Below are 27,903 nucleotides of genomic sequence, written 5' to 3'. Positions count from 1 at the left end.
TCCCCCCCCCCATCAACCCTTAGTTCGTTCTCAGTTCTCAACAGTCTATTATGCTTTGGCTCTCTCCCACTCTAACCTCTTTTTTTTTTTTTTTTCTTCCCCTCCCCCATGGGTTCCTGTTAAGTTTCTCAGGATCCACATAAGAGTGAAACCATATGGTATCTGTCTTTCTCTGTATGGCTTATTTCACTTAGCATCACACTCTCCAGTTCCATCCACGTTGCTACAAAAGGCCATATTTCATTTTTTCTCATTGCCACGTAGTATTCCATTGTGTATATAAACCACAATTTCTTTATCCATTCATCAGTTGATGGACATTTAGGCTCTTTCCATAATTTGGCTATTGTTGAGAGCGCTGCTATGAACATTGGGGTACAAGTGCCCCTATGCATCAGTACTCCTGTGTCCCTTGGATAAATTCCTAGCAGTGCTATTGCTGGGTCATAGGGTAGGTCTATTTTTAATTTTCTGAGGAACCTCCACACTGCTTTCCAGAGTGGCTGCACCAATTTGCATTCCCACCAACAGAGCAAGAGGGTTCCCGTTTCTCCACATCCTCTCCAGCATCTATAGTCTCCTGATTTGTTCATTTTGGCCACTCTGACTGGCGTGAGGTGATACCTGAGTGTGGTTTTGATTTGTATTTCCCTGATAAGGAGCGACGCTGAACATCTTTTCATGTGCCTGTTGGCCATCCGGATGTCTTCTTTAGAGAAGTGTCTATTCATGTTTTCTGCCCATTTCTTCACTGGGTTATTTGCTTTTCGGGTGTGGAGTTTGGTGAGCTCTTTATAGATTTTGGATACTAGCCCTTTGTCCGATATGTCATTTGCAAATATCTTTTCCCTTTTAGTTGGTTGGTTGCCTTTTAGTTTTGTTGGTTGTTTCCTTTGCTGTGCAGAAGCTTTTTATCTTCATAAGGTCCCAGTAATTCACTTTTGCTTTTAATTCCCTTGCCTTTGGGGATGTGTCGAGTAAGAGATTGCTACGGCTGCGGTCAGAGAGGTCTTTTCCTGCTTTCTCCTCTAAGGTTTTGATGGTTTCCTGTCTCACATTCAGGTCCTTTATCCATTTTGAGTTTATTTTTGTGAAGGGTGTGAGAAAGTGGTCTAGTTTCAACCTTCTGCATGTTGCTGTCCAGTTCTCCCAGCACCATTTGTTAAAGAGACTGTCTTTTTTCCATTGGATGTTCTTTCCTGCTTTGTCAAAGATGAGTTGGCCATACGTTTGTGGGTCTAGTTCTGGGGTTTCTATTCTATTCCATTGGTCTATGTGTCTGTTTTTGTGCCATGAATAGGCCTATATTAATTAAAGAAATGAAATCAGTAGTTAATAGACTTCCAAAACAGAAAGCACCAAGTACATTTGTGTATTCTACCAAACATTTAGGGAAGAAACTATACCAACTCTCTACAATTTTTTTCAGAGGAGAGAAGCAGAGGGAACACTTCATAACTCATTCTATGAGGCCAGCATTACTCTAACACTGAAACAAATAAATTGCAAGAAAATAAAACTACAGGTGAATATCTCTTATGAACATAGAGGTAAAAATCTTCAACACAATATTAGCAAATCAAATTCAGTGATGTATAAAAAGAATTATACACCATCACCAAGTGAGATTTGTCTCAGGTATGCAAGGTGGTTTCAACATCTGAAAATCAATTGATGGAGAGCCAAAGCATAAGCGACTCTTAAAAACTGAGAACTGAGGGTTGATGGGGGGGGTGGGGTGGGAGGGAGGGAAGTGTAGGTGATGGGCATTGAAGAGGGCATCTTTTAGGATGAGCACTGGGTGTTGTATGGAAACCAATTTGACAATAAATTTCATATATTAAAAAAGAAAATCAATTGATGTAATCCATCACATCAATAGGTTAAAAAAGAACGATCTAATGATTGTATTAATAGATACAGAAAAAGCATGTGACAAAATCTAACACTAATTAATTATATAAACTCAGTAAATTAGGACTAGGGAAACCTTCCTCAACTTGATAAAGAATACTAAAAAAAAAAAAAAAAAAAAAAAACCCCAAAAACCCAAAACTAACAACAACAACAACAACAACAACAACAACAACAACAAAACCCAACAGCTAACATCATGCTTAATGGTGAGAAACTTGAAACTTTCCCACTAAGATCAGGTGCAAGGCAAGGATGAGGATGTTCCCTTAAACCATTCCTTTTCAACACTGTACTAGAAGTTCTAGCAAATGCAACATGACAAGAAAAGGAAATATGTACAGATGGGAAAGGGAGAAATAAAACTGCCTTTGTTCACAGATGACATAACTGTCTATGTAGAAGATCTGAAAGAATCAACAAAAAACTCTTGGAACTAATAATCAATTATAGCAAGGTTGCAGTGTCCAAGGTTAATATACAAAAGTCAACTCTTTTCCTATATACCAGCAGAGGACAAGTTGAATTTGAAATGTAACTTCAAATTTATATAATACCATTTATATTAGTATTCAAAAAATGAAGTAATGTGTAAGTAATGTGTAAGTAAGATGTAAATGTAACAAAGTATGCACAAGATTTATATGAAGAAAACTACAAGCTATGAAGTGCATTCTTCTCAATTTGATCTGTTATTCAATGCAGTCCCAGTCAAAATCCCAGCTAGTTATTTTGTGATTATCAACGTCCTTAATCTAACGTGTATATGGAGAGGCAATGATCCAGAATAGCCCACACAATATACAAGGAAAACAAAATTGGAGGATTGGCACTACCCAACTTCAAGACTTACTATAAAGCTACATTAAGGGGCGCCTGGGTGGCTCAGTCGGTTGAGCGGCCGACTTCGGCTCAGGTCACGATCTCACAGTCCGTGAGTTCGAGCCCCGCGTCAGGCTCTGTGCTGACAGCTTGGTGCCTGGAGCCTGTTTCGGATTCTGTGTCTCCCTCTCTCTGACCCTCCCCCGTTCATGCTCTGTCTTTCTCTGTCTCAAAAACAAATAAACGTTAAAAAAAAAAAAAGAAGCTACATTAAGACTGTGTGATATTGGTTAAAGAACAGACATATAGACCAGTAGAACAGAATAGAGAGCCAAAAAATAAATGTTAGCTGATTCTTGACAAAGGAGATAGTCTTTTTGACAAATGGTGCTGGAACAATTGGATTTCCACATACAAAAAAGATGAATCTAGACAGACCTTATACCCTTCACAAAATTAACTCAAAACAGATCACAGTCTTAAATGCGAAATGCCAAACTATAAAACTCCTAGAAGATCACATAGGTGAAAACCTAGATGAACTTGGGTATAGTAATGACTACTTAGATATAACACCAAAGGCACAATCCATAAAAAAAAAATTTGACAAATTAGACTTTATTAAAATTAAAAACTCATGCTCTGGGAAAGACGATGCCAAGAGAATGAGAAAGCCATAGTCTGGGAGCAAAATATTTGCAAAAGACATATCTTATAAATGACTGTTATCCAAAATATAAAATAACTCTTAAAAGTCAACCATAAGAAAACAACCTGATTAAAAAATGAGCCAAAAACCTAAACAGACACCTCATCAAAGAAGATATTCAGATGAAAGATAAGCATATGAAAAGATGTTTCACATAATAAGTCATCAGGGAAATTCAAACTAAAACTATGAGAGACCACTGCATTCTTGTTAGAGTGGCTAAAATCTGGAATACTGATAGCACAAAATGTTGGTGAGGATGTGGAATGATAGAACTCTCATTCATTACTACTGGGAATGCAAAATAGTACAGATACTTTGGGAAGTCAGTTTGGTAGTTTCTTACAAAACTAAACATACTTTTACCATATGATCAAGCAATTGAACTCCTTGGTATTTATCCAAAGGAGCTGAAAACTTATGTCTACCCAAAACCTGCACACAGATGTTTATAACAACTTTATTCATAATTGCCAAACGTGGAAGCAACCAAGATATCTTTAGTAGGTGAATAGATAAATAAACTGTGGTATTCCCAGACAATGGCATAGTATTCAGCACTAAAAATAAATGAACTATCAAGCCATAATAAGGCATGGAGATACCTTACATACATATTACTAAGTAAAAGGAGACAATCTGAAAAGGCTACATACTGTATGATTCCAACTGTATGACATTCTGGAAAAGAAAAAACTATGGAGACAGTAAAAAGATCAATGGTTGTTGGGTGCTGTGGGGGTGAGGATGGGAGAGATTAAAAAATGTCATCTTAGATTGTCATGTACTCAATTAGCCTACATGCTGCTGCCATTTCCCAGTATTCAGTTTATGCCATATGGCAACAAGTGGGGCTTCAGTGCATCCTTACACAATTTCTTCAACTAGACTGGTTTAAGAATCTTTAACATCCTCATATCCTAAGAAGTTGAATGAAAGATACAGCAACTATTACAATAATTGACATGACATCGGCAGTATTGGGTGCTTACATAAACTTATACAGAACTTGTTTAGTGAAAAGGATGCTGGCTTTGTAATAAAAATATGAATTAGAATTTAAGTGTATCATTTATTCATCATATGACTTTGAATAAGTTACTTAACTTCTTTTGGCCTATACTAACCATCCTTCTGCCTACTGTATAGTTACAGATACCAGTGAGGTATTGAATGGGCATCGTATTTGGTAAACTGCAGAGGGGTCTGGATAGGTAAATCTCTATTAATAGTACATGTCCTCAGAACAGATGTGTGCACTGACAGAGTGAGGCAGCAATTTGTATGTGGTTGTTCTGGGGCAGGACATCTGGTTAGAATCTTCTCTATTCACATGAAGCTTGCCTATATGTGATGATGATGGGCCTGCTCTAAAACTATAAACTGCAGTTTCAGATCCCACTGGCCTATAGCAAATAGACCATATGCACCGTTGCAACTTAGGGACAGGGACTGCATCTTACCTTTTCACAGAGTATAAACCCAAAAACTTGTTAAGTGAAATGAATTTTGGGGCACCAGAAATTTCCAGGCACTTTTGGTATAATTAAAACATTGTGGGTCTTTTCAGGTAAATAAAACTTCCCTGGATTTTGTTTTGCTCCAGTAGAAATCCCTAGCTTATTTGCACTCTTCACATACCATAAGAATTAGATCTGTATGTATTTGTCTGGTTAATCGCTCTTATCTGAAATGATAATAAAATTTCTTTTATATCCCTGAGAGAGCCAAATGGTTACACAACAGACCAGGTCCCTAAGTTAGGCCACAGTGTGCAGATAAACCGATGGCAGTGCTATCTATCTCCATATGAAGATAAGGTATGAAGCCCAGACGTTGGCAACACCTCTAGGTCATAAAATCTAAGATACATGGGGCCATATGGCCCTTAGAGATATTTTATTCACTCAGACTGATTACATTTCTAAGAAGAGTATTTCAGGAAGGCAGGAGACAGATGCATTCTACACTTTTCATCACCACTCACCTATGGAGCATCCAAATATTTGTGTAACACATTTGACTTTGCTCTCTTTTTGATACCCTTGGAGGGGGTGAGGCTAGTATACTTATTATTCACTGGAAGGTAATTGACATGAACTCTGTCTCTGATCCAGAATACCTGATGTGCATATTCAGCATGAAATAATAAAGATAAATATTTAAAACCCAGTGGTTTTGGCATAATTATAAAATAATACTGAATTTCTAGTGCAGGGGAATGATGGGCAAGATGTGGCCTGAACTGTATATGTCTCATCCAGCCCCACACCTAGTTTAGGAAAAAACTTTGAGTATGGGGCAGAGCCTGCAGTGAGGGAGAATTGAAAGTGTAGGAGATTACAGCACAGCTGGGACCTGGGGAGGGCCAGAGATCTCCACTCCCAGAAGGCACGTGGTAACAAGTTAAAGAGGACACAGGAGTGAGGGGTCACAAAACTTGAAGATGAGGTTTCTTTGGTAACTTATCTGCTGCTCTTCTAGGAGCTACACCCCTGGGTAGGGGTAGAGGAGTTCCAGAGGCCAGAGGGAAATTTGGGTGTGTGTCCCCTCAGGTCTAGGGAGGCTCCTCCCCCCAGCAGCAATAGGTCCTCCAGAGAAGAACTATCTTAGGAAGAGCCAGGAGGATGCCCAGGATTTGCACACCATCTAAGGCTATGACAAGTTTGAGAAGAGGTAAGAAGACCAAAGGGCCTCCATAGGGTGGAGATGGGGCAGAGGTAGCGACCATTCGACCACAGCACAGCTAGCTAGGAGAGGCAGAGGCCCCAGCGCCGACCCAGCCTGGTCAGAGGGAGGACCCTCCAGAGGCGTGCTGTGTTAGCTGGCTGTGGGAACTGCAGTGGATAAGGGTGCTGGTCCATTTGGCTCTAGGAGCCTCAAATGTATCTCAAACCTCCATTCTGTGACTTACTAGCACTGTGACCCCAAGCAACTCACCTAACCTTTCTGGGCCTCAGTCCTACCTGCAAAAGAGAGATAACAAGACTACATTTGAATGTGTAACTGAATCCTAAGGTGAGGATTAGATGGCACATGGTGAGCCCTAAATAAATGGTAGGTATTATTCTCATTGTTTAGTCATTATTGTACCTGTGGGGCCCTTAAGAAAATTGGAATTCTTTCTTTTTTTTTTTTTTTAAATTTTTTTTTCAACGTTTATTTATTTTTGGGACAGAGAGGGACAGAGCATGAACAGGGGAGGGGCAGAGAGAGAGGGAGACACAGAATCGGAAACAGGCTCCAGGCTCTGAGCCATCAGCCCAGAGCCCGACGCGGGGCTCGAACTCACGGACCGCGAGATCGTGACCTGGCTGAAGTCGGACGCTTAACCGACTGCGCCACCCAGGCGCCCCTGGAATTATTTCTGCAATGAGTTGTTTCAGGTCTGACTGTCCCTCCACCCGCTTTCCCCAAACATGGACACACATCTAGATGTAAAAACCCAGAGAGCAGGACCAGGGCCAGTGTCATTGTGGCATGGGCAGAGATAGTTGTCAAATCTTGCTTCTTTCTTAATTTTATAAGGAATTCTGCACACCATAGAAGGCTTCCCTAGTCTATTAACATATTCAACAATGTATTATTGCTATCAAAATATTGCCATCTTTAAAAAAAAGTATCCCTGCTTTATTCAAGTGGAAATTGTCCTTAAAGAGAGGGTAAGATTGGCTCAGGGTCACACAGCTGGTGAGTCACGGACTTCAGCCAAAGGCCTCTGTTTCCAGAGTCTATTCTCCCAAACATTATATTACATGGCTATACAAATAGATTTAAAGTGACATTTTTTTCTCATTACAGTAATTCAATTGAGAACAGATATAATGCTTCATGTATGAATCATACATGAATCATACCAATTTTGATTAGTCAAAATCCATCATGAGTAAACACCTTTTAAAATTATTTTTACTATCTTAATTGCAAAAGATATTATATAGTACTCTTGCAGTCAAGGACTATCAGAGCTGGAAGTCACCTCAGAGATGACAGTCTCCTTCCACTTTACTGATGAGGAAATGGATGCCATGGAAGTTTAAGTGAGTTTTTCAAGCAATTCAGTAGAGCCACTATGACTGAGTCAGGGGTTGAGCTATACTTTCTTTGCGCTCCAAGAGCATTCTGGCAGTAGATTCCATAACATCCTGAATTGGAAATATGGACCCCTAGTAACTGGCATACAGATTGCTCATGCTAGAGTTCTTCCAAAAGATGTAGAGATATTCAAGGTGACTTAATTTCCCATTAAAAGAGGCCTTTGGAAGTGTTAGGAGACAAAGGCAAAATATGGAATAGCAATTATTCTTGGTTCAAGATACTCCCAATTATTGGATATACCAATTAAAGTTATATTTTCTGGGTAGTTTGATCTCTATAGCCAGTCATACATCTCTCTGCTCCTTTATTTAAGGGACCTGAACATATTGGTATATTTTGTAGTGTTCAATGTAATGTTCAACGTTTTCTTTAGGTTGTCTTATAAAGTCACTAGGATGTTTTCTACCAAGATTATGAATTGGGGGGATGAGAGGAGTGTTACACATTGGATACCCTGGAGGGTAGAGTGAAATAGATTTAGGTATATTAAGTTAGCAGGAATTCCTGCTTTGGAGAATTCCAAAAATCTCCCTCATTATAGGGGAGACAGTGTAGAAAGGCAGAACAGATTATGTCACATAGTGGGAACCATCTGAGCAGGAGTGCTTACTGCCTTGAATGCAGGAGGCAAGGAAATGGTAAAGATCTTAGCATTCAACTTGGAGGACAAAAACTGGTTCAAAGGCAATAGAATAGAAAGGCGAGATAAACACAAAGGAGGATAAAGGAGCAGAGGGTAAGAGGATAAGCAAGGAGGGGTGTTATCAAAGTTGAAGCTAGATAAATTGCTTGAGAGGAGGTTGTAGCTGGGAAAGTTGAGGGTAGTTAATAGTTTTGGAGGAAAGAAGGAAGTCATCAAGAGGCATATCAGGTGAGGAATCTGGGCAGTTCTGATGACAAACTGTCATCAGATAGCTAAACAGGTTGCAAAGCACTTAGTCCTGCAGCAATAGAGATAGCAGAAGTAGAATTTTTATAAAATTTTTTGAAATTAAAAAAAAATTTATTTGGAAAACCTTCAGCCTATAGAAAATTTGCAAGAGAGCATTAAATATCCATGTACCCTTTACTTAGATTTACCAGTGGTTAACATTTTGCTACATTTGCTACTATCATCTCTATGCATCCTTATTTATTTATTATTTTTAATTTTTTAATGTTTATTTATTTATTTTGCGAGGGGAGGGGCAGAGAGAGAGGGAGACAGAATCCCAAGCATGACCCGCATTGTCAGCATGGAGCCCGATGCAGGGCTCGAACCCACGAACTGTGAGATCATGACCTGAGCCGAAATCAAGAGTCGGGCAGTTAACCAACTGAGCCATCTATGCATCTTTATTTAACAAAACATTTATATTACCTGTGAATTTTTAATGGTTTATATCACACTTCACACCTAAATATTTCATCATATATTTTCCGAGAATAAGGGTACGACTGCATTCACTTATCACCTTCAAGAAGTTTAACATTGATATAATCCTATATCTAAAATTTGTATATATGCAAATTTCCCCAGGTGTCTCCAAAATGTCCTTGATGGCTTTTTCCTCTCCTCCAATCCAGTATCCAACCAAGGATAACACATTGCAATCAGTTGTTATGTCTATTGTCTCCTTTAGTCTATAATAGTTCCCTAACTTTATTTTCATTCAAAAATGCCATTTTTTTACTCCACATCAGTTGGATTGCAAAATGTCCCTCAATTTGCACTTGTCTGTTTTCTCATGGTTGAATTTAGATTAAATATTTTTTTGCAGCAGTACCATATAAATGGTACTATGGACAATAAACTATATGGTAAGTCACAATGCACCAAAGTCCTATAAGCCTGCTGCTGATTCTACTTTTCATCTTGAATATGTGTTTTGGGAAGAGCAAAAGGGATATGCTAAAAGCAGATCTAGACCTCCATGACATAAATTGGATTCATGTCAAAATTCGACCTCACTCTGTGCTACATATAGCTCAGGAATCGGAGGAGTGGTTTCTATTACTGATATTCAAATCTTTTCCATTTTAGAGCTTATACTTTGTATTTTCCTTTGTCTTAAAGGAACCAATTTATAAAACAGATACAATATGTTTGTATTGTATCAAACAATATGTTTCTATTATATCAGATAAACATCAAGAATTAGCCTCAGGATAGATCTGAGTCTTGCTGTGATTCATCTTTAAGTGAAAGTGAAATCCTTCCACTTTCAAGGCAATACATTTTAGCTAGAGTGGCTAAATCTGCCAACTAGTTTGCTTAACGTTTATGTAAAAACTTATATTTTTGTGAAGAGCTTTATCATACATGATTGTATTTAATGCTCACAATGATCCTATGAGGCTGGGAGATGAGTGGAGCCTCAGGAGATTCGGATGGTCCTAATTTCCAGTGAGACTCCCATCTTTGCTTGTTGAGACTGGTTTGCAGCCACACACACACTACCTTCCCCTCTGCCTGCCTGAGAAAGGTTTTTGTTTCAGAATTGGTTACTGGAAAGATCAGATTACCAGAGAAATAAGGTTAACCGAGATCTTTCAATCCACAATTTTTGTAGAAAAAGGCCAGTTCTAAAACAAAAATCTCACTTTAATTTGTTGTTTTAATTGCATGCTACTTGATAAGTGAAGATATTCATTTGCTCATTCAGTTTTCAAACTTTCATTTGGAGCTCACTTTGCTAGATCTAGGTTGACAAGTCGGATATGATACCTGTTAGGATACATGAATATTTGCATGTCCTTTATTCAGGTCTATATCCGAAAAGATTTAATATCACTTACAGAAATACATGTGGCTTAACACAAAACAAAATAAGAAGAGAAAAAGTAAGTAAACACAGTTGGGGGTGAAAGGAAAAGAATGCCAACAAGATTCATAGGTAATACCATGTAAGCTGTGGGATTTTGTTTTAAAGGTTGAAGGAACTTCATGTAAGCATGTTCCTATCAAGGGGAAAGGAGAAAGTGAAAATTAGAAGAGTAAGGGGTAATGATCGCTGAAGTAAAGTCCCAAGCAGACTGGAAAGAATGGGATAAAACCAAGAGGGTGGGAGTGAGAATTAGTCCCTCATCAACTCAAAGGATGTGCTGGTATACAAGGATGAAGCAGCAATGGTTTTTGTCAGTGTGGAACACAAAGTAAGCCAATCCCTTCTCTTGGTACCGAGGAATGTGGGGACTGGAGAGCAGCCTCAAATATCCAGTGCAGCCCTATATTCTAAGATTGAAAAACCCAATCTGTATTCAAGTTTCTTGAATTTCTAGCTACCCCACTGACAGACTAAAATTCATGGACTGTGTTGCCTATGTTGCAGAATATATAACTCCTCATTGATTTCTGGGAGTACTTGGAGCCTGGGAAATAGATTTGATTAGATAGGACAAAAACTGTAAGCCTACCTTTTCATCATCTTTACCTTATGGTCTCCTTCATTCAACAAATATAGGTGCTGCTTGTGTGTCATACAGTCTGCTTCCTCATTCCATTTTTTGCTTTTGTTCAGTTTCTGTGGAAATTACTAATGAGGATCTCTAATTCTGTTTATCCAAAGGATATAGGAGTGCTGATTCCTAGGGGTACATGTACCCCAATGTTTATAGCAGCACTTTCAACAATAGCCAAATTATGGAAAGAGTCCAAATGTCCATCAATGGATGATGAATGGATAAAGAAATTGTGGTTTATACACACAATGGAGTACTACTTGGCAATGAGAAAGAATGAAATCCTGCCATTTGCAACAAAGTGGTTGGAACTGGAGGGTATTATTCTAAGTGAAATAAGTCAGTCAGAGAAAGACGGATATGTTTTCATTCATATGTGGAACTTGAGAAACTTAACAGAAGACCATGGAGGAAGAGAAGGGGAAAAAAATAGTTTCAAACAGAGAGGGAGGCAAACCCCTGAGACTCTTAAATACAGAGTACAAACTGAGGGTTGATTGAGGGGGGGGGCGCAGGGAAGAGGGGAAAATGGGTGATGGGCATTGAGGAGGGCACTTGTTGGGATGAGCACTGGGTATTGTATGTAAGCAATGAATCATGGGAATCTACTCCCAAAGCTAGGAGCACACTGTATACACTGTATATTAGCTAATTTGACAATAAATTATATTTAAAAATATAAAAATTATATATATATATATATATATATATTTTAAAAAAGGAGTTCTAATTCTAATCTGTTCTCTTGGATAAGGTCTGCAGAGATTCAGGTCGAGTGCATCTCAAGCCTAAGTAGGTACAGGATCTTCTTTCTTATTCAGAAATGAAATAATCTTTTAAGCTGCTTGTTTGCTCTTGTCTCTAGCACCAAAGGAGGCTGTAATTAAATCAGCAAAGCCACACACACACACACACACACACACACACACACACATATATATATATATATATATATATATATATATTTTTTTTTTTTTTTTTGAGTAGGACTAAAAGAATTCTGGATATGTTTGAGAGCATAATTTGAGGGGGGGGGAAGCTTTAGAGGACCATCTAATGAAACACAGCCCTCTTAGTTTACAGGTAAAAAATTAGGTCCTCAAATAAACTTAATACAAGCACATACCTAGAAAGAGGCAGGGCTGGAACTAGTAGTCTTCTGACTCCTAGACCAATGATCTTTCTGGCATGAGATACTGCTCACCAGATAAAGATTGGCTAGTGGACTCATATTTCAGAACTGCAAACAGGCATTTCTGAGGAAACAAGAAGTTTGAATTTACCTTCCTATGTGAGCTAGAATATAATATCAATATTTACATTTAAAGTGATTGTTTTCAGAGCACTTATATTCGTCCTTCCGTTAAAGTAGGCAACCACTGTGTAGCAAGGATTATCAAAACTCCACACAACAATGGGAGGAACTGGTGCACTTTCATGTCTGATTATTTCATTTTGTGAACTAAGTGCTCTGATCTCTCAAGGAGTTTCCAAGGCAGAGGTATGTTATGCCTGAAGATGCAAAACTAAGATAGCTATAGCTCTATATATTTATATACAGATACCACAAACTTTGTAAGATCAGATTCTTGGCATTTTGGGGGGCATGCGGTGGGAATGGGTGCTGTAATATACCACTCTGGCTCTTAGTTTTGTGGTCACAGAGTATCAGAGCTGGAAGAGATAATTTTATTTAATTATGCAATTTAGATGAAGGAACTGTGATTCAGAGAATATGTGGTTTGCTCGTGGTTTTAGAAAAGCAAAAGCAATTTTAACAGTTCAGTCATTGATTGCATCTCTCTGGTCGATTCTACTCTACTCACATTATCCCCTCTGTGGTATACTACTATCAACTTCTAGTTACTGTCACTTCACTTTTATTTCTCCTTAATCTCAATGATAAGTAATCTACCTGGGATCCTAAGTCCTTTCTGGGTCTTATCTTTTACTCTTTCATTTAGGATTGTGTGATGTTACAGTATCTTGACTTTGGTGTTGTTAAGACAATTTTGCCATTTTCATGGCTGCCAAGAAATGCAGCTAACAGAAGAAAGCACAATTTTCAGAAGTTATAGTTCAGATAAAGCAGCCTCATAGAAAAATCAGTGCCTTAGTTAATTTTAACCAAATGGTTATGCTTAACATAATAGGTTTCTTTCTGTTAAAGACTCCATTATAGTCATAGTACAAAGAACTGGAATTATTTAAGACACATTAGTACAACATTATAACGTATTTTATAGTTTCTTTACTGGTTGCTAGTCTATGAGAAGGAAAACAACAACAAAGAGGAACATCGTTCCAGCACAATAACAATGAGCTTATTCTAGGGTGCCTGGGGGGCTCAGTTGGTTAAGTATCCGACCTAGGCTCGGGTCATGGTCTCATGGTTTGTGCGCTGAAGCCCCGTGTCAGGCTCTGTGCTGACAGCTCAGAGCCTGGAGCCCGCTTCAGATTCTGTCTCTATCTCTCTCTGCCTCTCCCATGCTCACGCTCCATCTCTGTCTCTCTCTCAAAAGTAAGCAAACATTTAAAAAAATCAAAAAACAATGAGCTTATTCTAATTAATATGTAGGTGTTCAGTTAGCTTAGACTTTTCGTTAAAAATTTGCATATAATCAAGTACCTTGTGTGATACAATATCTAAATTTTACATACTTTTCCTATATTTGGAACATAATAGCACTAGTCAGATAATCAAAACCATTTGTATAGGGAGGGAGTGCTTCATTTTACAGATGAGGAAGCTAAAGTTCAGATTAAAGGACTTCAGCCAGGTCACAAAGCAAGCTAGCTACTTCTTGTCTGGGGCTAGGACAGTCTAAATCTGAACTCTCTATTCTGTTGGTTTCTTATCACAATTCCTCCAAAGTTACAGATTCATTTGTAATGCTAACTAGCTGTCTTAAGTGTCTGGGACACAATGTACTGTTCTAGAAAGAGCACAGGATTTGGGATTTGATGGGGAAGGGTTTGTGTCTTTGCTCCACTTCTTGAGAGGCCAGTGATTTAGATACAACTTACTTCCTGTCTTTGGAGTCAGTTTCCTCATTTGTCAAATTGGGGTGACTACCTGACATATGGAGTTGTCGTGGAGAAAGTGTGATGTGTGTGAAATGCGTGGCATGTAGTAAGTGGTTAACATGTTGTCCATCCCACAGTGGGGTGTAGATTGTCTACTTCCTGCTCTCATGAAAGCACCAAGTAATGGGTTCATGCTGGACAGATAAATTAGATACAATGAGGGAGGAGAGAATGTGAATAATCTTTATATCAGTTCACTTTATCAGTTCACTAGTTTTCTGTGTGGGGGGAAAAAAAACCCTAAGGGCCAGAACTATAAATCTGCTGGGTAGGTCCAGATTTTAATGACTAGAGTGGCCATTTTCCTTTTTATTTGTAGAAATGCCTTGGAAAAATAAACTTCTTTTTTTAATATTAGAGGAGGATTAATTAGAATAATTATTCACAACAGTGTTGTCATGTTTTAGTGTTAGAGTGATCAACTTTTTAGAAAAAGTAATGAAATCCACACTTACAAACCAACTATTCAGATTGTATAATCATTATTTTTAAAATACGTGTTCCAAATTTACTTTATTTGATTTGAAACTCTGGAATCTTTTATATATAACTGCAAAAATAAGTATTTCTTAAACTTGGAAGTACCATGTTAGTGTCTGAATATAGCAAAATAATAAATTTATTTGTAACTATGCCAATATGTCCCATTCCCTAGGCTGGAGAGCAGGCTGAGAATCCTGGAATCCTGGTCATCTTTACCCCAGCTTGCTTTGGGCAGGTTCCAGAGATAAGCAAAGTCAAGGTTATTGTCTCTCCCAGTTTGTAAAGCAGGGTGTCACTATGAGAGAAGAGGCCATTGTGTCTACAAAAGGCAGTCCATAAGAATAGAGAGCTCTGACATTATTTGAGTAAAGTTCAAGTCTAAGGGTGTCCCTGCAAACAATGGAGATTTTGGTGGTACACAATTAAAAGAGGGCTTGTAAGTAGCTCCATGAGTGCAATAAACTAAAACATAAACCAAATAGTTTACGAGAATCAGGAAAAGAGACAGCTAAAAAGAATCCTCCTGGGATCAGAATAAACCTCAAAATCTGACCTCAAAATTAACCCTGCAAATGGACCTAAATTCAATGGACTAGATTATGGAAGAATGAATGCTCCACAGAATGTAAATAAAATAAAATAGATTTGTGAGTCTTGTGATTCTTCAAAAAGTTAAACACAGGCTTACCGAGTAACCTAGCAATTCCACCCTTGGGTATATACCCAGGTGAAATGAAAAAAATGAAAAATGAAAAATGAAAAAAATGAAAAAAATGCTATGGCATGAATGCTAAGTGGAAGAAATCAGCCAAGAAAGACCACATATATGATAGGATTCCATTTATATGAAATGTCCAGATATACAAGTCTATAAACACAGAAGTATTAATGGTTGCCAAGGGTGTGGGGTCGGGTAGGTTGGGAGAAATGGGAAGTGATTGCTAATGTACCGAGTTTTGGGATGATGAAACTGTTCTGAAATTGTGGTGATGGTGTACAACCCTGTGAATATTCTAAAAAACTCCCGAATGTACACTTTAAATAAGTTGTATAGTGTATGAGTTATATCTCAGTCTAGCTGTTAGTTAAAAAAACTGTATAGGCCTTACTTGGATACTGATTCAAACACACTAAAAAGCCATTTATAGCAATTCTGTTAACATTCTTCGAAATGTGCTCTTATAATTTGTCTACTTGACTGTTCTGACGACACATAATGCTACATTAGTTTCAAGGGAATAACATGGTGATGTGACAACTCTATACATTACCTTATGCTCACCATAAGCAATCATCTGTCACCATACAAACCTTACAGTATCAGTGATTATATTCCCTAAGTGGCACCTTTTATCCTCATCATGACTTATTCTATAACTAAAAGCATGTATCTCCCACTCCCCTTCACCCATTTCACCCATTCCCCCAACCTCCTTCCCTCTGGCAACAATATGTATATTCTTGCCTCCTTTGTTATAGATTAATTGGCCATATAAGCATGGGTTTTTTTTTTCCGGGCTCTCTACTCTGTTCCATTGATCTATGTGTCTTATTTTTGTGCCAGTTCCATATTGTTTTGATTATTACAGCTTTGTAGTATATCTTGAAATCTGGGAATGTGATACCTCCATGTGTTCTTTTTCAAGATTGTTTTGGCTATTTGGGGTCTCTTGAGCTTCCATATAAATCTTATCATTTAGTCAAATTCTGTGAAAAATGCTGTTGGTAACTTTGATAGGGACTGGATTAAATCTGTAGATTGCTTTGGATAGCGTGCACATTTTAATATTCTGCTATTCCATGTGCATGGAATGTCTTTCCATTTATTTGTGTTGTCTTCAATCTCTTTCATAAGTGTTTTATAGTTTTCAGAGTACAGGTCTTTCACCTCCTTGGTTAGTTTATTCCTAGGAATTTTATTATTTTTGGTGCAACTGTAAATGGGATTGTTTTCTCAAGTTCTTTCTGCTACTTTATTGGTAGTGTATAAAACACAGTTGATATATGTGTATTTTTTATCCTGCAACATTAATAAATTCATTTATTATTTCTAAAAGTTTTGTGGTGGAGTCTTTAGGTTCTATGCATAGTACTGTGTCATCTGCAAATAGTGATAGTTTAACCTCTTCCTTACCCATTTGAATGCCTTTTCTTTTTCTTGTCTGGTTGTTGTGGCTAGGACTTCTAATACAATGTTGAATAAAAGTGGTGAGAGTGGACATCCTTGTCTTATTCCTGTTCTTAGGAAAAAAGCTGTTTTTCACTAGAGTATGATCTTCACTGTTTTCCATATATGGCCTTAATTATGTTTAGGTATATTCCCTCCATACCCACTTTGTTGAGATATTTTATGAATGGATGTTGAATTTTGTCAAATACTTTTTCTGCAACTATGGAGATATTTTTATCCTTCATTTTGATAATGTGGTGTATCCCACTGATTGATTTGTGAATACTGAATTTTCCTTACATCGGCCATAAACTCAATTGTGGTGAATACTCTTAATGCATTTTAAATCAAGTTTGCTAATATTTTGAGAATTTCTGCAACTATGTTCATCAGAGATGTTGGTGTGTAGCTTTCTTTTTGTAATGTCTTTGTCTGGTTTTGGTATCAGGATAATGATGACCTTGGAGAATTATTCTGGAATCTTTCTTTCCTCTTCTCTTTGGAATGGTTTGAGAATAGACGTTAACTGCTCTTTAAATGCTTGGTAGAATTCATTTTGGAACGCTGGACTTTTTTGGAAGCTTTCTGGTTACAAATTCAATTTGTAACTAGTAATTAGGTTTCAGGTTTTCTATTTCTTCCTGATTCAATTTTGGAAAATTGGTTCTAGGAATTCATTTCTTCTAGATTGTCTGATTTATTGGCATATAACTTTTCACAGTAGTCTCTTATAATCCTTTGTATTTTTGTGGTGTTGGTGGTTATCTTTTTTGTTTCGGATTTTGTGTCCTCTTTTTTTCTTGAGGAGTCTGGTTAAAGGTTTATCAATTTTATATTCTGAATCAGCTCTTGGTTTCATTGGTATTTTCTATTTTGTTGTATTTCATGTATTTCTGCTTTGATCATTATTTCCTGTTTTCTACTACACTTTTTCTACTTCCTTTAGGTATAAGGATAGATTGAGATTTTTTTTTTTGAGGTAGGTCTGTATTGCTGTAAATTTCCCTTCGAACTTTCACTGTGTCCCAAGGATTTTGGACAGTTGTTTTAATTTTCACTTGCCTCCCTTGTACTTTCTGATTTCCTCATTAATCCATTGGTTATTTAGAAATGTGTTTAGCTTCCATGTGTGTTTTTTAGTTTTTTTTTTTTTTTTTTTTTTTTTTTTGGCGGGGGGAGGATTTTTAGTTTACCATTGTGGTTGGAAAAGGTGTGTTACAGGACTCCAAACTTAAATTGATTAAAGTGTTGTTTTGTGGCCTAACATGTGAACTATCCTGGAGAATGTTCTAAGTGCACTTGAAAATAATATGTTCTGGGGCGCCTGGGTGGCTCAGTTAAGCGTCCGACTTCCGCTCAGGTCATGATCTCGCGGTCTGTGAGTTCAAGCCCCGTGTCAGTCTCTGTGCTGACTGCTCAGAGCCTGGAGCCTGTTTCAGAGTCTGTGTCTCCCTCTCTCTCTGACCCTCCCCCATTCATGTTCTGTCTCTGTCTCAAAAATACACGTTAAAAAAAAAATTAAAAAATGTTCTGATGTTTTTGGATGGTATGTTCTGTACGTATCTGTTATATCCATTTGGTCTAACATGTTCAAAGACACCATTTCCTTATTGATTTTCTGCCTGGATGAACTATCCATTGATGTAACTGGGGTGTTAATATTCCCTACTCTTTTATTGCTGTCAATTTCTCCATTTATGTCTGTTATTTGCTTTATGTATTTAGTTGCTCCAGTGTTGGGTGCATATTTACAAGTGTTGTATCTTTTGTTGGATTGATCCTTTTATCATTAGGTAATGTCCTTGTCTCTTGTCATAGTCTTTGTTTTAAAGTCTACTTTGTCCGATATAAATATTGCTACCCCAGTTTTATTTTTTTATTTCCATTTGCATGAAGTACTTTTCTACCTATTCACTTTTGGTCTGTGTATATCCTTAGGTTTGATAGAAGTCTCTTGCAGGTAACACATAAATACGTCCCCCCACCCCAACCCTGTATTTCGATTGACAAATTTAGACCATTTAAAGTAATTAATAGGTATGTACTTATTGTCATTGTTGTTTTCTGGTTTTCTTAGTACTTCTTCCTTTCTTCTCCTGCTTGTTTCCTTGTGATTGATTTTTAGTGTTATGGTTGGCGTTCTACTTTTTTGTGTCTATTACAGGTTTTGGGTTTGTGGTTACTATGAGGTTCATCTAAAACATCCTAAATATATAGCAGTCTACATTAAGTTGATAATCACTTAAGTTCGAACACATTCTAGAAGAACATTTTTACTTCATGTTTTATGTATATTTTATATCTTTATTCCTGATTTTCCTATTTCTAATTATGTTCTTTTTCACTTAAAGGAGTCCCTTTAACATTTAAAAAAATATTTATTTTGAGAGAGTGCATGTGTGAGCAGGAGAGGGGCAGAGAGAATCCCAAGCAGACTCCATGCTCAGCGCAGAGCCTGACCTTATGGCTGTGAGATCATGACCTGAGCCAAAATCAAGAGTCACTTAGCTATGCAGGCACCCCTTAACATTTAAGGCCTGTTTAGTGGTGATGAATTCCTTGAACTTTTACTAGAATTTTGTTTTTTACACCTCTCCTATTTTGAATAGCCTCCCTAGGTAGAGTATACTTGGTTATAGGTTTTTTTTTCCCTTTCAGCACTTTAATTATGGCATGCCACTCCCTTCTGAGCTGCAGTTTCTGAAAAATCAGCTTTTATCCTTATGGGGTTTCCCTTGTACTTAACTATTTGCTTCTCTCTCACTGCTTTTAAAATTCTGTTTTAATCTTTCACATTTTAATTATGTGTCTTGGTATGGACCTCTTTGGATTCATTTTATTTGGAACTCTTTGTGCTTCCTGAACCAGACTTCTTCAGGTTAGGGAGTTTTCAGCTATTGTTTCTTCAAATAAGTTTTCTCTTTTTCTTCTGGGGCCCCCAAGAATGTGAATGTTTTAGGTTTGATGTTGTCCAACATGTTCCTTAACCTATCCTCATTTTGTAATTTTTTTTTCCTGTTTAGCTTGAGTGCTTTCCATTAGCCTGTCTTCCAGATGGCTGATCTGTTCTGCATTTGCTAATCTGTTAATTCCATCTATTTTTCATTTTAGTTAATGCATTCAAATCAAATTGGTTTTCTGGATTTTCTCTTTGTTGAAGTTCTGAGTTCTTCCACTCTTCTCTCCAGTCTGGTGAGCATCTTTATGATCATTACTTCAAATTCTATCAGATTATTGCCTATCACTATTTCACTTCTCTGAGGTTTCATCTTGTTCTTTCATTTGGATATTCCACTGTCTCATTTTGCTTCATTTTGTGTTTGTTTCTATGAATTAAGTGGATCAGCTACTTCTAAACTTGAAGCAATGGTCCTGTGTATGGTCATCTTTTGTGTAAACTGTGAATGCCTGTTGACTTTGGCATGGGCTGGGGATGCCCTGGTGGGATGGCTGGGCCTGGAGTGTTCCAAGTACTTTGTACCTGTGTCACCTTGGCAAGATGCCTGCAGCTACAGGAGTACTAACCAGGGGTATTCAGTATCACACTGGGGCCACCTTGGTGGGATAACTGGAGGTGATGGGGGCTATGGATCTGGGACTCATTAAAGTGCTAAGCTGGTTAGGGTGCTCTGACCTTGCTCCCATCCATGCTATCAATATGGAGGGAGAATATAAACCATGACACTCACCAAGCCCTCACTTGGAGTGAGGGCAGCAGCTCTCCTACTGGTTGACAGAGTTCTAGGGCTGAACACTTTCTATTCTAGTTGCTCTTTTAAACCATGGCTTTTTTCCTGTGCTCCAGGGCAGACAAAACTGTTTGCATGCAATTCCTCAGTACTATTCCTCCACTGCAGTTTGCAGTGTGGGGAGTAGATGTTCTCTCCATTACTGTGTCTCTGTCTCTTTGGCTGTTGTGTATGTGGTTTATCTTTTGTTGTGCAGAAGCTGTTCAGTTAGTCCTTAGGAGTTGCACCAGAAATATGTATAGATTTGGTGTGTCTGTGGAGAAGTGGAGTTCCGGGTCATCCTATGTCATGGTCTTGGACTGGAGAGCTGTGTATTTTACTGTTTTTGTGTGTTAATTTTTTAATGTCAATTTAATAGGGATAGACTGGGAAAACTCCAAATGCTAAATGGTTAGGAAGTAGCCACTTCAGTACTTTAATATAAAACAGAGACTTGCATTCTCCTCTATTAGCAGTGGGACTTTTGGTTAAAAAGTAGTTGTTCTTAGGGCACCTGGGTGGCTCAGTTGGCTAAGCGTCTGACTTCAGGTCATGATTTCACGGTTTGTGAATTTGAGCCCCACGTCAGGCTCTGTGCTGACAGCTCAGAGCCTGGGGCCTGCTTTGGATTCTGTGTTTTCCTCTCTCTCTCTGCCCCTCTCCCGCTCATGCTCTGTCTCTCTCGCAAGAATAAACAAACACTAAAAAAAAAAAAACAAAACAGAAAAAAGGTAGTTGTTCTTTGACTCAGTACACATAGCCAAAACACTGACAAAGTAATATCAGCTCTTATTTTCCAAGGCTTTCCTAAAAATTGTGAGTAGATAAGCTTTTAGTCAAAAGGCTCAGAGCCAAATGATTTGAATTTAGAATTTTTCAGATTGTAGGAAGCCCATATTATTTAATACCCTTAGTGGGGTCTGTGGAACACCACATAATCAAATAATTGCTCCACATTTCTCTATGAGAAATACACCAAAAGGTATGAAGCAGGACTACAGAAACATCACATGTGTTCAGGTCCTATTTGGTTATCAAATGAGTTTTGATGTTAAATTTAACAATAGTATCATCAACAAAATCTTTTGATTTTCGACTATTTATATCTCCAAATTGCAAATAAGAGGACAAATGCTATAATCACCTGTGAGAAAACTAGCTTTTTTTAAGGCTGATGTTACTCAAAATAAAAAGGAGATGGTGTCTATGTGAATGCACCCAGGAACATTAAGAATGATGCAAAGACAGCTTTGAATTACCAGTTATTTAAAAAGTAAATCCTGTTCATATTTAATATTTTAAGAAGAGAAATAACATTAGATGTTTTTGGAGTATCAATGTACAATAAAAAAACACAAAGTGCAAGAACCTTCCCCCACCTCCAAGGCTCAAAGGACAGTTATCCAGCTGTAGTCTACTTTCCTGAATTTTCTTAGTTCTTTTTCTTCAGATTTTGACAACTGATGTAGAAGGTCTTCTTCCAAGTCTGTGTTATTTGTATCCTGGATCTTTTCAGTAAAATCATTTTCTTCATCTGAATCATCACTTTCTTTTCCTTCTTCCATATCTACATCTTCAGGAATTTCTTCACCACTTTCGTTACAACAGAATAAAACAAACAATTTAAACATTTTTCTAACTAAACAATAAGTTTCTAATTTAAGATACCTATGTAGAAATATAACCATACAGGGAAGGTAAAAGAAAAACCTTATTAAGTGCACTTTAAAAATGATGGGTTAGGGCACCTGGGTGGCTCACTTAGTTAAGCATCTGACTCTTGGGCTTAGGTCATGATCTCACGGTTCAGAGACTGAGCACCATGTTGGGTTCTACACTGACAGCACATAGCCTGCTCGGGGTTCTCTCTCTCTATGCCTCCCCTGCTCTCTTTCAAACAAACATGAAAATTTTTTTTAATAAATTATGGGTTATTATAAAAAACAGGTGTGTAATTTTTAATCATAGATCAAATCCTTAAATCGTACACACATGAGGTCTTCCTGAAAATTATTTTCAATGTATTTTATTTACTTGGCTTAATCGTCATATATCCTTTAACTACATGTTAAAGCTTAAATAAAGAGAAATACAGTTGACCCTTGGACAACATGGGTTTAGACTGCAGATCCATTTACACATGGATTTTTTTTTTTAATCAGTACAATACTGCAAATGTATTCTCTCTTATGATTTTCCTAATTTCTTTTCTCTGGCTTATCTTACTGTAAGAATACAGTATACAACACATAAAATGTGTGTTAATTGACTGTTATTGGTAAGACTTCCAAGCACCAGTAGGCATTAGTAGTTAGTTTTATAGGAGTCAAAAGTTACAAACAGATTTTGACTGTGCAGGTCAGTGTCCTAACCCACACATGTTGAAGCCTCAAAGTGAAAGAACATTCTAATAAAGGCTAACATAACCATTTTGTTTCCCAAAACAATATCTAAACATATTTTAAAAACTGCTTTACCTCTTGGTCTCCTTAGACAGCAGCAATGAGCTTACAAACTTGGAGCACAGGAAGGAAGCAGATGGCAATACATGGGCTGGAGTATGAAGAAGCTAGAGTAAAAAAAACAAGAAAAATAGAGTTTCATTTAAAATGATTTAATGCCACCAGCTGAATGTAACAGGGTTTCTCCACAGAAAAACCAAACCAAAAAAAAAATTTATTCCTGCCTTCCTATACTTAAGCGAACAATAATCTCTCCCCTCCTGTCAGGTCAGACCACAATAATCTGGAATTGCAAATTTATGTTATTTGGTTTAGGTATTAAAACTGCACAGTATACAAATAATTATTCAAAAATTATGTTATATGTTATATGTTATATGTTATATGTTATAAACTGTATAAAAACTATAAGGTGCTTTAATGTATTTAATCTGTTTCATGTTGTGAATCACTTACCTCACTAATCGCAGGTATATTTTCTGTTAAGGGTAGTTGTACCAGTTCACTCTCGAAAGCTTCATTTATTTTTTCATCCTGCTGTTCCCTGTGCTTTCCCAATATGAAATAAAATGGGGTTGTTGGAAGACTTTCTTCTGCTAGTAGCTATAAAGATTTAAGACAAAGGGAAATTTCTTCAATAAAAAGAATTGCCTTTGACTCCATAAAAAAGTACTACAGAGTCGTAAAATGTCAAGGATGGAAAGAACTTTAAAAACTATCTAGCATGATTCTTACACTTTATAGGTAAAGCAACTGAGGTCTAGCAGCCCACTTACTATGGGAAAAGCTAACAGTGGACACTTGACAGAACAAAATACATACCACTGCTTCTCCCCCAATGACAAATGACAGCAAATGGGTTTTCAAAAGGACATAAACCCACAGGAGAAAGAAAATGGGTAAATAACATGTTGGAAGGTGGAAAGCAGGTTCAAGAGTGATAAGTAATTTAGTAGACCTGAGAAAGAATCCTAAGCTGGCTGGGAAGCATTCTGATTTATATTGTGGAATCCTGCAAAGGCCCAGGAATTGGTGCTAACAAATAACCAGGGAGCCAGGCTGAATGTCTGCTTAGAGAGGACTCAGATTCCTAGATCTTCTTTTGAGCCCCAGCAGAGGGCTGGAAGTACATTCTTGGGAGAGTGGAACAAAAGTGTGACTTTAAACTGAACTGCCTGGTGGGGGCTGGTGGCAGTGTCATCACAGCTGCAGGCAGTTGTACTTCACAGAATGTGCTTCCAGGTTGATATCCTCTAGGCAAGAACTTAGAAGAATTTTATCTGGGCAATCATAAAATGACCTAAAAATAATGACTTTCGAGACTTTCTCAAAAATAGCCAGATGGCGGAGGCCAGCAGAGAAGTTCTACTTAGGCAAAGACCTTCCAAATGACTTTTTTGATCACTTTTAAATAAAAACAGCCAAGAAATCATCAGACTCTGATGAAAACCTCTGAAATGAAAGACACCAAAACAGATGGAAAACACACATATGAAGGATGTGGGAGTATGCGAAAGAGAAAAAAGCAGATAAGATGATAAAGATGAAGCAATCTCCCTGAAAGTAGAAAGAAAACAGGTAAAAAAATAAGAATATTAAAGCACCATTCGAGAAGGTCCAGCACTAAGTAACAAATAGACAAATTGAAGGCAAAGAAGGAATTCTTTCTTAGTCATTTCTTGGATTAAAACTCTTGAAGGGGCGGGGAACCTGAGTGGCTCTGTTGGTTAAGAATCTGACTTTGCTCAGGTCATGATCTCAAGGTTCAGGAGTTTGAGTTCTGCATCAAACTGCGCGAACAGTGCAGATCCAGCTTTGGATCTCTTGTCTCCCTCTCTCTCCAAGGTTCTCTCTCTCAAAAATAAAAAACATCAAAAAAAACAGAACTCTCCACGGGGTTCCACATTTTACTTGGAGGAAAAGCCAAAGTCTCTTATTCATCAAGCCCTACTTTGCCCTACATAAAATGGCAAGCTGCACCCCACACCCATTTCCTCTTTTCCTCCATCCATAATTATCGCTTTTTTTAATGGCGGGGGGGAGAGGTAGAGAGAGAGAAAGAGACTCTTAAGTAGGCTCCATGTTCAGAGGAGAGCCTGATGTGGGGCTCGATCCCACGACCCTGGGACCATAAGCTGAGCTGGAATCAAGAGTTGGACACCAAACTGACTGAGCCACCCCAGCACCCTCTTACCACTTCTTAAAGTACTACATATTTTACTTATTTCATGCTTGTTGTATCTTGCTGCTAGAGTGTAAACACCATTAAGTTTAGAGACTTGAGTGTTTTGCTTACTGGTGTACTCCAATCATCTAGAACAGTTCCTGGCCTATAGATATTCAACAATAAATTGTTGAACAAATTCAAGGAGTTTTCAGAGGAAAACAAAGCTAGTTTACAGACAAAGGAATAGGAATAAGAATGGTATTAGACTTCCAGTAACACCCAAAGCTATAAAATAGGACAATACCGCCAAAGCTCTAAGAGAAAATGATTTTCAACCTATTACTTTATAACTCAACCAACCACTCAAGTGGGAGAGAACAGAAACATTCCCAAACATCCAAGGTCTTAAATTTGCCTCCCACGCACTAACAGAATGTGCTTCATCAAAGCAACGGGGTGACCAAAGGGGAAAGCTGTAAGATCTACTAGAGGTAAAATGATTCCCCAAATGATGGTGAATGTAGATCCTATGACAACTACTGTGTAGCAAGTTTATAAGTTTATAGAGCAATCAGTCCAGACTGAAGCAAATCACAGGCTCCTGGGAAATACTCAAGATTTGAAAGAATACTTAATATATCTGAAAATTCTGAGAGAATATTTATACAACTTGAGCAAATAGAAAACTATACAAATAAGAAGATAATCATTAACCCTAGAGAAAACAAAGTTGCAAATAAAAGAAAAATAATCTGTTGGTTACTACATGACTCAGCTGTGAACTGCTATTGGTTATAATGAATACTGACCTGATGTGTCTATACTGAGAAAAGTGGGGAACAGGAAAGGTGTGTATGTTATGTACATGAGGGAAGTGGTGGTGTGAAAAAGAGTAACAACTTGATCAGTTAAGAGATAATAACTTAATCTGAAAAATAAAGAATTAGTAACATAGACATGTTTCTTAGAGAATAGAGAGGCAAAGAAAAACTCCAGCTAGAAGAGTAGAAAGTGATGATCTTTGTGGGTGATGGCAGTGATGTTAACAAGTTTTCCTGAGAGTCTTGTATAGCTATTTGACTCTTTAAATCACAAGCATATATTTTTGATATTTCTAAAACGTAGTTTTAATTTGTAAAGTAAATATAATCTCAAAAGAGGCCAAGTAGCTTACAAGTATATGTTTAATTCCACATTAGGGCAGGTGAAACATTCTTCTCATAGCTGAATTCAAACAGATAAGGTTATCTGTGTAGGGAGGCAATGTAGTCTGCACCATTAGTGGCTAAAACATACCTGTTTGCTTGTTGGTGTGAGTTTCTCTTCTGGAGACTTTGTACTGAATGTCAATAAACTCTGAAAAGAGATTAATGATGCAAAAGCTAAAAAAAATTTGTTGTAGAGTTAAAAAATGAGGTCAATATTTCATCTTGATATGTTTATCTGCCCAAATAGAAAACTTCAAACATATTTAGTGACAAACTGCTGTGACAGTTAAGATTGTTCTGAGAAATCTTATTTAAGAACTGACTAGTAATGAAATAGAATTCAACTGATGGATCAACCAGAAGCCACACTTGTATTTAAAAAATATATATATCAACCACACTAATAGCTACCATTCAAAGGATTTTAGTTGTCTTCTGCCTTTCCACAGTCATGGAGATAATACAGACACTACTTAGAAGAATCTCAAAGGTACAGGGTAAAGTGGTGCTAATATACTTACACTAATAAGACTGCTGTGTGAAGCATAATGGATTCCTTCTTTTGGGAAGTAATCTTTTAATGAAACTGTTCCACCAGTTATGGGCTATTACTCTCAAATATCAAATCAGATGAAAATTATATATATAAAGTGGTTCCCTTTTTGAGGTGGGATGGTTACCTGTGATTTTGTTAGGAAGTAAAACTGGGATCTGTTCAGCCATTGGTAAGCTTCTGAGGTGAATGATTCAGGGACATCTCGTGGAACAAACACTCCCCACTGGACTTCCTCTCTGGAGATATTCTTTTGAATATACAATGGCCTTGGCTCACTAGGTTTAAATACAAACACTAGAGGGAAAAAACAAACAGACAATAACATTTTGCCGGCAAAGGTCAGTTCCAGCCTCAGGTTGGCAGATCACACTAATCCTGGGACTTACCCCATTGAGTAAATGGCCCAGGTCATGATTATTTTAGGCTCTGATTCAACAAATATCTACTGGGTGCCTGCTACGTGCCAAGAAGGTTAGGAATGAGGATATGAAGATAAAAAAAGAGGAAGAAGAATCCCCGTTCCAGAGACCAGGTCCTACTGCAGAAGGCAGACACCAAGATATTATTGCACTGTTTTGTTGTAGGTACTAGAATAGGGATCTGTAGAAGTGTTTCAAGAGGATAGAGGAAGAATGATTAAAGCTTCCTGAAATGCTTCAGAGGGACAAAATCAAGAAACTTTAACTCAAGAAACTTTAACTCAAGAAAGGGCAATAGCACACCTCAGGCCAAATGGCCTAAAACAAACATTGGATTTAAAGGCAAGTCTAACTCAAATTATATTAAAGACGTTAAAAAGAAAATTTTGGTAAGAGATTTACTCGTGTTATCAAAGTATGGTGTGTACTTACAGTCTGAACCCACTGAGGACCGAGAGATTGCAGCAATATTCTCTGAATTAGGATCAGGTTCCATAACTCTAACATTTAATTTTGCACTCCATTCCACTGGGGAAGGGGGGGAGCAGAAAAAGAGCAATTTACTTCTGAGATTTACCAAAAGCTTTTTTTAAGCCTGTTATTTAAAGTACATACTCAATTTTTACTGGGACAATCAAT

At 37.6% G+C, this 27,903-nt stretch overlaps 1 protein-coding gene across 2 annotated transcripts in view; it reads right to left on the bottom strand.

The window, feature by feature from the left end:
- Nucleotides 1-21,707: 21,707 nt before the first annotated feature.
- The window catches only part of WDR75 (WD repeat domain 75), a 31,411-nt gene continuing 25,215 nt past the window's right edge, over nucleotides 21,708-27,903 (bottom strand). For both annotated transcript variants that reach the window (XM_040475625.1, XM_040475624.1), the window contains 6 exons: nucleotides 27,697-27,792; nucleotides 26,970-27,139; nucleotides 26,378-26,437; nucleotides 23,371-23,517; nucleotides 22,930-23,021; nucleotides 21,708-22,045 (listed from right to left, as the gene is read on the bottom strand). In XM_040475625.1, the coding sequence (XP_040331559.1) occupies nucleotides 21,841-22,045; nucleotides 22,930-23,021; nucleotides 23,371-23,517; nucleotides 26,378-26,437; nucleotides 26,970-27,139; nucleotides 27,697-27,792 (770 nt within the window). In that variant the 3' untranslated portion in view covers nucleotides 21,708-21,840. The remainder of the gene's footprint in view (nucleotides 22,046-22,929; nucleotides 23,022-23,370; nucleotides 23,518-26,377; nucleotides 26,438-26,969; nucleotides 27,140-27,696; nucleotides 27,793-27,903) is intronic.

Source organism: Herpailurus yagouaroundi, unplaced genomic scaffold (assembly GCF_014898765.1).
Source record: "Herpailurus yagouaroundi ecotype Mexico unplaced genomic scaffold, PumYag 140, whole genome shotgun sequence".
Lineage (NCBI taxonomy): Eukaryota > Metazoa > Chordata > Mammalia > Carnivora > Felidae > Herpailurus > Herpailurus yagouaroundi.
The sequence above is the reverse complement of the archived record's forward strand: the minus strand, read 5'-3'. Positions and strand labels throughout refer to the sequence as shown.